This window comes from Lipotes vexillifer, unplaced genomic scaffold (assembly GCF_000442215.2).
Source record: "Lipotes vexillifer unplaced genomic scaffold, Lipotes_vexillifer_v1.1 scaffold914, whole genome shotgun sequence".
In the NCBI taxonomy this organism is placed as follows: Eukaryota; Metazoa; Chordata; class Mammalia; order Artiodactyla; family Lipotidae; genus Lipotes; species Lipotes vexillifer.
This window is the reverse complement of record NW_006780388.1, coordinates 3,202,421-3,213,324: the sequence shown is the minus strand read 5'-3', so window position 1 is coordinate 3,213,324 and position 10,904 is coordinate 3,202,421. Positions and strand designations below refer to the sequence as shown.

General features: G+C 54.9%; 1 protein-coding gene across 1 annotated transcript; it reads right to left on the bottom strand.

The window, feature by feature from the left end:
* Window positions 1-4,375: 4,375 nt before the first annotated feature.
* PTX4 (pentraxin 4) lies at window positions 4,376-7,941 on the bottom strand. Its single transcript, XM_007453671.1, is given in 6 exon segments — window positions 4,376-4,956; window positions 4,959-5,015; window positions 5,709-5,799; window positions 6,737-6,838; window positions 6,880-7,182; window positions 7,801-7,941. Coding segments are annotated over 6 exon segments (1,275 nt in total).
* Between the last annotated feature and the right edge of the window lie 2,963 nt (window positions 7,942-10,904).

Sequence of the window (10,904 nt, the reverse complement as noted above, 5' to 3'; positions counted from 1 at the left end):
CCCGCCGTGACCCGGCGGCGGCTTTTGGGGCGCGCGCGCGGCCTTCTGGGAGTTGTAGTCCCGCCGCCTGGTGGACCCGCCTGTCAGGACCGATCGCCACGTAGCAAACGGTTGTGCTGAGGACACAACATAGCCCTGTGGCCTTCCTGCGGAAAACGCTCCACTGATCCCATCCCAGGGGGAAACTGCAGATGAACCCAAATTGAGGGACACCTGCTAAACAGCTAGCCCGCTCGTGCCGTAGTGTCAGCGTCACGAAAGACCAAGGAAGATAAAGAGATGGGCAACTGAAGGCTGCTCGTGGGCCTGGCATTTTGGGGACAATTGGCAAAGATTGGATCTGCACTGTATGTTACATAGTGTAACAGCTGCGCCCAGTCCCCCAAGGGTGATCTTTGTCTGGGGGTCATATCAGAAAAGTCCTTTTTCTCAGTAGACATACACTGAGATATTCAGGGGTTGTGATGTGATGTCTGCAACGTAGTCTCAGATGATTCACAAGCTAATAATGGTAATCACAACACGTAGCTACCGATAGCGGGAGAGAGAAAATGTGGTAGGATGTTAGCAGGTGATGAATATGGGGTAAATATAAACGACGTGCAATGTAGTCCTCTTGTAACTTTTTTCTTTAAACTTGAAACTTGTCAAAATAAAAAGATTTTAGAAGTTCTTTATAGGCTCTTCCCCCACATATTTCAAAATAAAACCAAAATTGAAACCAAAATAAGAGGAAGGAAGCCCAACAGGATTGTTAAGTTTTCCCCACGATCACTGTGCAACAATTTTTTTGAAAATACTAAGAACAACGTTCTTTCAGAAAAGGTGTTTTCTCCTTAGTGTGACCTGGCTTTGCCCTTTCGAGGGATGTTGACAAGCACGTGATGGCCCTGGCTGTGGAGGAGGGCCTGGAGGCTGCAGAGTGAAGCTGGCACCGGCTCCAACGAGCCTCAGGGCTGGTTCCAGGCTGGTCTGACTGAACGAAGTGGACGAGTGTGGTTTGTGTGAAACCGTCCAGGCAGGAGGAGAGCTGCACACAGCGATGGGGAAGTGAGAACAGTCCTGGGGACTGAGGGGTGGTGCTGGGGAAGCCCCTCTGGATCCTTCTGTCCTCCCCCCACTCAGGAACGCAGCAGACACAGGTCAAAGGTGGGATTGATGGGGTTCAAGGTGGATGTTGGTCATGCCACTCACTCAGCGGGGACGGGGGATCACGTAAGATGCGTGCTCACACTCCCCTGCTCAAAACCTGGATGGGCTGCCCTCGACAGAGCCCAGACTCCTCGGCTGGACAAGCCAGCCCTTCCCAAATTCCTATCGACCTGAGCTCCCACGAAGCTCCTCCCCAAGCCCTTTCCCAGGCCGCCCTGCCCTAGTGGAGACTCTCAGATGCGATGCGGCTGGCTGCCCACAGCCATGATGCTTCTGCCAAATTCCCACCGTTTTAGGGTCTGTGAACCTTGGCAGAAACGCTGCTGTAGAAGTGAAAATACCCCCATGGTGTTGTAAGCACCCGAAAGCAGGGGAGGGGAGGGTGGGAAATGCCCTGTGTGGTCTTTTAGTGCTAGGGACCTCAAGAAGCACTTCCTAATCAAATGAACAGTCTTCCCCCCAAAAGATGTCATCTCTCCCACCTCAATAGAGTGAGACGGAGCAAGGGCTCCAAAATAGGCCAGAGGAGCCTGGGAAAGAGGACGCTTTGAGAAGGGCAGCTCTCCATGAAGATGGATGCATCCTGGGGAAGTGCCAGGGGAAGCAGAAGTCCGTGATTCCAGGACCTTCCCGTGGCCACCCAAGGGTGTTTCCAGACCTAGGATGCATCCCCTGACCTTGACTCATGGACCAGGGGCGGGGGTGGGGGTGGGGGTTGGGGGGCAGGCAGGTGGTGGCTGGCCAAGTCTCTGAGCTGAAGGCCTGGGATTGCTGGGGCCACAGACAGCTCTGCAGAGATGGGAGCACTGCTAAGAGGCCCCAGAGACTGATTTCAGGCCCCTCCCCATGGAGCAGTGCCCTCCAGCCACCTCCTCGATGCAGAGCTGAAACCAGGCCTCTCGCGGTTCCGTCAGACCTCTCTAGTTTGTTTCCTCACTTTTTTTTTTTAAGTTATCTTTTCCAACTTAAAAAAAATTTATTTATTTATTCATATTTGGCTGCGTTGGGTCTTCGTTGCCGCACGCTGGCTTTCTCTAGTTGGTGAGCGGAGGCTACTCTTCGTTGTGGTGCACAGGGCTCTAGGCACTCAGGCTTCAGTGGTTGCAGCACGTGAGCTCAGTAGTTGTGGCTCATGGGCTGTAGAGCACAGACTCAGTAGTTGTGGCGCACATGGGCTTAGTTGCTCCACGGCATGTGGGATCTTCCCAGACCAGGGCTCAAACCCGTGTCCCCTGAATTGGCAGGCGGATTCTTAATCACAGAACCACCAGGGAAGTCCCTGTTTCCTCACTTTTAAAATGGATTGGGGACTTCCTGGTGGCACAGTGGTTAAGAATCCACCTGCCAATGCAGGGGACACGGGTTTGAGCCCGGGTCTGGGAAGATCCCACATGCCACGGAGCAACTAAGCCTGTACACCACAACTACTGAGCCTGCATGCCGCAACCACTGAAGCTTGCGTGCCTAGAGCCCGTGCTCCGCAACAAGAGAAGCCACCGCAATGAGAAGCCTGTGCACCGCAACAAAGAGTAGCCTCGCTTGCTGCAACTAGAGAAATCCTGTGTGCAGCAACGAAGACCCAATGCAGCCCAAAATAAATAAAATAAAAATAAATAAATTTACTTTAAAAAAAAGAATGAATATTAAAAAAAACATGATTCTATCATACAACCCAGCAATTCCATGACTAGGTATCCACTCAAGAGAAACAGAAGCATATGTCTACACAACCCTTCACATGAGACTGTGCACAGAATCTTCACTCACAAGGGCCCCCAGCTGGAAACCACCCAAGTTTCCACTGACTGATGTACAAAACAAACAAAACAAAACATGGTCTATTACAACAGAAGGTCATTCAGCCATACAAAGGAACGCAGCACTGACACACAGCAACACAGATGAAACTATAAAACATGATACTCGGTGAGAGACGCCAGGCACCAAGGATCACACAGTGAATGAGTCCATTTATGTGAAACGTCCAGAGCAGGCAAATCCACAGAAATGGAAAGCAGGTGAGTGGGTGCAGAGCTGGGGGAAGGGCTAGGTGGGGACAGGAGTGACCCCTAACAGGCATGATTTCTTTGGGGGGGCCAATGGAAATGTCCTAAAACTGGATCGTGGTGATGGTTGCACACTCGACAAATTTACTGAAAATCTTTGAACTGCACATTTAAAATGGGTGAATTTCATACTATGTAAATTATACCCCAATACAGACTCTTTAAAAGCATTGCCCACCCGGGCTTCCCTGGTGGCGCAGTGGTTAAGAATCCGCCTGCCAATGCAGGGGACACGGGTTCAAACCCTGGTCCGGGAAGATCCCACATGCCGCGGAGCAGCTAAGCCCACGCGCCACAACTACTGAGCCCGCGTGCCACAACTACTGAAGCCTGTGCACCTAGAGCCTGTGCTCTGCAACAAGAGAAGCCACTGCAATGAGAAGCCCGCGCGTCACAATGAAAAGTAGCCCCCACTCGCTGCAACTAGAGAGAAAGCCCAAACACAGCAACGAAGACCCAATGCAGCTAAAAATTAATTAATTAATTAAAAAAAAAAAAGCATTGCCTACCCATCCTTAATGTGTGTTTCTGAGTAGCTTGCTCCCTCTGAAGGCCCCCTTCCCAGCAGCTCTGGTGGCCTCACCAGCTGCCACAGAACTGTGATGGAACCCCCAGGGTGAAGGAGCTGTGGAGCCAGGAAATGGACTCCCCAGCCCTTCTCATGAGAGATGTTGGAACAAGGAGCAGCCAAAGAGAAACTTCCTCAAGCCACATGGAGAGAGGACCACAGAAGTTAATGCAAGGAAAATAAGAGTTCTCCAGGAGCCAGCCTGTGGTTGCCCCAAACCCATGCCCAAGGAGAGGCAGAGCTGAAGCGCAGCTCTGCCACGTGGCAAGTTGGGCCGTGTTGAAATGACTTCCTACTATGGGGGGTGGGGTTGGTTGGTGTAAGAATGCCTCAGAGAGGGAAAGAATGCAGTCGTGGGGATCCTGAGGCCCGGCTCTGCCTGTGGGCCCTCCCCCCACCCTGTGGAATACCCACATCCTATGTTAGAGGGCAGGTGTGCCTGGCCCAGGCCGGAGGCAGCAGCCTGATCCTCAGTGTGGGTGGGGGGCCCTCTATGGAGTGTGCTGGGGTCAGGGGTGGCCGAGAGTGGCTGAAGACTTGCTCTTCCCGCCGGCCCACCATGTGAGCACAGCTGCTGTGTAGCGAGGCCTCAGGAACAGAGCTGTAGGCAGGTGCAGTTCACCCTTTGCATGAATCCATCTACCGATGCGGCATTGGCCAGTGTTAGGATGGCGCCCATCAGGAAATCCTTACCAGTGGCCAGGTTTGAGACCTCCCTGGGGACCAGCACCAGGTCCCATATGGCCAGGCCTGCTAGGCTCCCCACAAAGGCCTCAGGGCCATCAAACCTGCCCCCAACGCTGTCTCGCTCCTGGCCTAGCGTGAGGGAGCCTCCTGGAGGAATCTCATAGCCTTCCCCAAAGCGGGAGCCAGTGGCCGCTAGCCTTCGGCCCATGTGGAGCCAGTACCTGCCCAGGCCCAGGATGGACGTCCAGATGACACACACATGGTGCCAACAGCCGTCTAGCAGTGGCTGGAGGGGCAGCTCCCTGAAGGCCGGGTCTCCAATCACAGAGTGGATGGAGCCGGGGGGTAGGGAGTCTCGGCCATGCAGAACCAGCTTGTCATTTTCTTTGCTGGTGTACGAGAGGAGGGTGCCCAGGTGGCCCAAGGCTGTGCGGACCCAGCCGCAGACAGACAGGGCCCGTAGGCCAGTGACGAAGCCGGGCGGAAGATTACATTCACAGTGGACGCGTTCGGAAAGATGAGTGCAGGGCCCATGTTGCAAACTAGAAACAGAGCGGGGAGAGTCAGCCCACACCACGAGGGGCAGCGGCTCACTTATTCTCACGTGATCAGCCTCTTACCGGTGGGAGAACTGAGAAGGAGGACACCTGGCTGAGCCACATTCCTCACCAGCAGGGGCCCCTGGATGAGTGTCTGTGGCTGCTGGAACAAATCCCCACAAACACAGTGGCTCAGAACAACACAAATTTAGCATCTCACAGTCTGGATGTCAGAAGTCCCTGCAGGTCTCCCAGGGCTTAAAATCACAGTGTGGGCTGAGCTGGTTCCTCTGGAGGCTCTAAGGAGAAGCCCTTTGCTGCCCTTTGACGTCTACTCCTGCCCTTGTATCTGCATCCCTGACACTGAGCCTCCTGTCTCCCTTTTATAAGGACCCTGTGATGACACTGGTCCACGGGATAATCCAGGATCAGCTCCCATCTCAAAATCCTTAATCACACCGGAAAGTCTTCTTGTCACGTGAAGTGACACATCCACAGGGTCTGGAACCAGGACATGGACATCTTTGGGGGCTTCCTGCTCACCAGACTTCCTGCTAGATCTGCTTGCCAGAAGGGTAGGTGAGGCAGGGGTGGGACACCCAGCCAGAAGCTGGGGGCAGAGCCAGGGAATGTGCATTTCTAGCCCACTGGCCCCTTGGGTTCCAGGGTAGAGGGCGTTCTGTGGCCAGCCCCCACCTCCTCTCTTCACCTGGGGGCTCTTGTCATAATCTTTGGCAGTGGTCCTCAATTGGAGATGACTGTACCCCTGGGGGACATCTAGCAGCGTCTGCGGACAGTTTCGGTCGTCAGAACTTTGGTGGCTCCCAAACCTACAGCCCCCCTTTCCCGGGACCCCTGGTGGTGCCCTCCAGGTCAGCCCGTCAGCCCTGTCTTACTGGTGAGGCCCCTAGAACCACACAGATGGGGAGGGACCTGCTTCAGATTAATGGGCCCTGTGGGCTGCAAGGCCAGACAGGGAGCAGCCTGGTCACAGCTGAGAGTTCGAGCTGAGCGGGCATCTAGTAGTTGGAGGCCAGGGATGCTGCTGAACACCGTTCAATGCCCTGGATGCTCCTACAACTAGGGACTGCCCGACCCCAGACGCCAGTACAGTAGTGCCGCCATAGAGAAACCCTTGCCTGGAGATGAGAGGTGGCAAAGCAGAACCGGCTTTGCAAAGGCCGGCGGGCCTCCATTGGTGGGCACAGACCCCATGGGATGCAGGCCGGGGCCCTGCAGAGTGGGTTCCTGCTGGCTACGGCTGAGGACGTCCTTGGGACCCCACCAGCCTTGACCAGGGTTATCACCAACTCTGAGTGGGCATTTACTGCCTGCGGGCAGCACCCCACTGGTGTGTGCATTGGGTGGCCTGACCTGCAGGCAGGCCATCACCTGGACGGTTCCTTTCTTTGAAGTGGGTTTTGTGGGGTGTAAAGCAGTGTCTTCTCCGCTCAGCCTGGGGAGAAGTCCTCCTGGAAGGGACTGGAGGCACCAGAAGGAAAAGTGGACACTGATGGGGAAGGGCAGGCCACGGTGCTTACTCTCTCCTGGGCTCTCGGTGGGCCACGTCTGCTGGGCCTGGGGACTCCTGCGTCCCTTGGAGACAGCGAGCGAAGTCCAGAGGTGGGTCCCCGAGCTCAGGCGGAGCTCTGGGTGCCTGCCTGCCTGCCTGCCTGCAGCTGTGGGGAGCTCGGGCTCGATGGTCTAGGTGGGACTGGGGTCACCTGCAGGGCGGCAGTGCCAGGGCTGGCCACTTGCAGCAGCCCCTTGAAAGCTGCCAGCCCGGCGCCCTGGCTCTGGACGAGGGGCATCAGGCGAGCCAGCATGCCGTGCACGGCCCGCACGTCCAGGGCCAGCCAGAGAGGGCGTTCCTCTGCTCCTCCTGCCCCTTCCTCTCCTGGGTGCGCTGCTTGCTCCTCTCGCTCAGGGCGGCGCCCAAGGCCAGCAGCCTGTTGTCCACCTTCTGGCCTCTGCACTGAGTCTTCCACACCCAGGTCTCGAGGTGGCCCAGGTCGCCCTGCACGGCGGCCTGCTGCTGGCTGAGCGCCAGGGCCACGGCCTGGCTCTCGCGGGCCAGGCTCCAGAACGAAGCCTCCATAACGAAGGACAGGTTGTAGTTGCTGGCGATGCCCTGCAGGTGCTTTAGGGTTGCCTCTTGGAACCTCCGAAACTGTAGAGAGGACACAGGCACTCCTGGGGATTCGATTCTCAGGGCAACGCGGTGAGGCGGCTGATCACTGCCGCCAGCCCCCTCGCACCAAGCTAGAGCTCAGCCCCAGGTCTGTGCTGCAGTGGGTGAGGGCGCCACAGGCGGCTCCCATCCCTCCCCGAGCGCCACACTCTTTACCCCTCGACCCTCAGGGTCCTACCTGCCAGCGAGATGGCTGTGCGTGGGGATCAAAGTGGGGAGTGCTTGGCGCAGCCCTGATGCCTGCAGGGCATCCGGGAACTGGCCACGGACCCGCACAGGAGTCTCTGCTCTGTGGGGGGGGCCCGGGACATTATTCCCCATGCCCAGCGGGCTGGCCCCCACCCCCCAGCACACCTGCAGCTACACTCCTCAGGTGGCCCCCAGCTCCACCCACCCTCAGCTGGCTCGGCTTTAGAACAAACTCCCCAAACCCATTTTGCTATTCCAGCCATAGGTGAAAACAGGCAGCGGATAAGAACTGCAAACTCTACGCTGAGCCCACAGAGCACAGAAGCCTTCTACTGTTTCTATGACTTCTGTGCTTTGTCTGGTGTCAGTTAAAAAAACTCTACTGCCCCAAACAGTGGGCATACTCACCTGTGCTTCTAGTCTACAGAGCCTCTCAAGGAATGGTTTTCTTTGCCTCTCAGGTGCGGTTTCTTGCAACAAAGCCCCACGTAGATATATGGGCACAAAAATGAGGAAGAAAGGCAGGGTTTTCCTCCCCAGGCAGCCCATTCTGAGAAGGAGCAAGAGGCACCCCGGCTGCAGGAGAAGCCATCTGGTTGGAGCTCCTGCCTCCCCCACGCTCGCCCACCTTTCCTGGGCAGTGGTTTTCCTTCTTCCTCTCTGGCTTGGAGTCAGGTACCGCCTGACACCTTAACAAAAGGCATTTGCTCTGGAGACTTGGAGGTTCCCAAGGACACAAGCTTAAAACAGATGCGAACAGTTTCCTTGGAAAATAACTCTACTGGGTGCAAGCCCTGGTCCAGCTGGCTCAGAGGCAGAGAGGGGCGATTATTTTAGCAGGAGCACACGGACTCATGTTCCCACCAGAGAAGTCAAAGCAGGACACGGATCCCAGTGGGGGCCGGCGAGTCCTTAGAGCCAAGTCTGCATCAGGGCCCAGCCTGCCGGCTGTGCACAACAGATCTGATGAGGCCCCTCTCTTGCCCTTGGACAAGGCAAAGGAAATGGGATTGGAGCCACTTAAATTTGTCTTGGGGCCCAGGTTGTGTAGTGGGCTGAGTGGTAGGTCTCAGTCCTAACCCTGGTGCCTGTGAATGGGAGTTTATTTGAAAAAAGGGTCTTTGCAAATGTAATTAAGGATCTTGAGATGAGGTCATCTTGGATTATCCATATGAGTCCTAAGTGTCTTTCTGAGACAGAGAGAAGATCACATGGGGAGAAAGCCATGTGAAGATGGAGGCCGAGGCTGGGGTGAAGCTGACACAGGAGCACAAGGAGCTGGGTGGGGCAGGAAGGATCCTCCCCAGGAGCCTTCGGAGGGAACGTGGTCCTGCTGACACCTTGATCTTGGATTTCTGGCCTCCAGAGATGCAAGGGAAAAATGTTCTTGCTGTTTTAAGCTCCCCTATTTGTTGCCATTGGTTATAGCAGCCCCCGGAAACAAACGCAGGCTGTCTAAGTAAATAGGGGGCGTGGGACCTCATTCTAGGGCCAGGTCCATGGACAGTTGTGACCCAGTGAGGGGAGCAGGATAAAACCATGGTCAAGGCCAAGACTTGCAGTTACACAAGACGGCTGTGCAGAGAAGCTGGTCTCCTCTCACTCCTCAAGCGTCACTTTGATGGCAGCAAAGGAACAAAGCCTGAAGGAGACACAGGGCAAGGAGAGCAGGCAAGGAGAACTGACCCGATGGAGCAGAGAGAACTGCAGAGGGGAGCCTGAGGGGCAAGCAGCGTGTCGTGTCAGTGTCCTGGGGCTGCTGCACCCGATGACTACCCTGGGGGGTGGGAGCAGGAATTCATTCTCCCACGGCTCTGGAGGCCGCAAGTCAGAAATCAAGGTGTCAGCAGGACCACACTCCATCCGAAGGCTTCTGGGGAGGATCTTTCCTGCCTCATCCAGCTCCTGCTGTTCCTGTGGCAGCATCACCCCAACCTCGGCCTCTGTCTTCACATGGCCTTCTCCCCTGTGTGTCTCTCCTCTTCTGTCTAACAAGGACACCAGTCATTGGATTCAGAGCCCACCCGGATAATCCACGGTGATCTTATCTTGAGATCTGTAACTTAGGTAACGTCCGCAAAGATCCTTTTTCCAAATAAGGTCACATTCACAGGTACAGGGATTAGGACTTGGACATGTCTTTTTGGGGGCTACCATTCAGCCCATTACAGGGAGGTTTGAGAGGTTGGGGTGTGTCCAGGGATGGTGGGGGTGCTGGGGCAAGGTGCAGGCTGGAGTGAAGAGACTCATGTCAGTCTGGATACAGAGCTGCCGGACCCCTGTCTCCTCCCTGACCCCCTGTGCTGGGCGACTGCTCCTGCACACCAGCCCAGCCCCAGCACGTGGTCTGCTGGCTCTCTGGAGCCGCACTATCCAATACCAGAGCTCCAGCCACATGCGACTGTTGAGCCCTTCATGAGGCTAGTCTGAGTGGAGATCCGCTGCAGGTGAAAAGTGCACACTGGATTCAAAGACTTAGTACAAAAAAGGAATGTAAAATACCTCACTACCAACAAATTTTATGTGTGATTACATTTTTAAATTTATTTATTTATTTGGCTGCACCAGGTCTTAGTTATGGCATTTGGGATCTTCGTTGCTGCGTGTGGGATCCAGTTCCCTGACCGGGGAGGGAGCGTGGAGTCCTAACCACTGGACCACCAGGGAAGTCCCATGATTACATGTTGAAATGGTAATATTTTGGATGGACTGGGTTAAATAAAACACATTATTAAAATTAACTTCAGGGGCTTCCCTGGTGGCGCAGTGGTTAAGAATCTGCCTGCCAACGCAGGGGACACGGGTTCGAGCCCTGGTCTGGGAAGATCCCACATGCCGCAGAGCAACTAAGCCCATGCACCACAGCTACTGAGCCCGCATGCCACAACTACTGAAGCCTGCACGCCTAGAGCCCATGCTCTGCAACAAGAGAAGCCACCGTAATGAGAAGCCCACGCACTGCAACAAAGAGTAGTCCCTGCTCGCCCCAACTAGAGAAAGCCCACGTGCAGCAGCAAAGACCCAACTCAGTCATAAATAAATAAATAAACAAATAAATAAATGTTTTAAAAAATAAAAGTAAATAAAATTAACTTTAGGACTTCCCTGGTGGTCCAGTGGTTAAGAACCTGCCTTCCAATGCAGGGGGCGTGTGTGTTCAATCCCCGGTTGGGGAACTAGGATCCCACATGCCGCGGGGCGACTAAGCTCATGCATTCTGGGGCCCATGCAATGCAACTACTGAGCCCGCGCGCACTGGAGCCCACGCGCCTCAACTAGAGAGAAGCCTGCATGCTGCAACTAAGACCCAAAGCAGCCAAATAAATAAAATTAACTTCACCTGTTTCTTTTTACTTTTTTTAGTATGGCTATAAAATACTTAAAATTAAATATGGGACTCACGTCATAGTTGGATTGAACAGCATTGCACTGGAGAAAGACTCCAGGTCTGCAGGCCCCTGGGCACAGAGACAGGGGCTTTCCTTTCAATCTCTTTCATCATCCATTCTTTA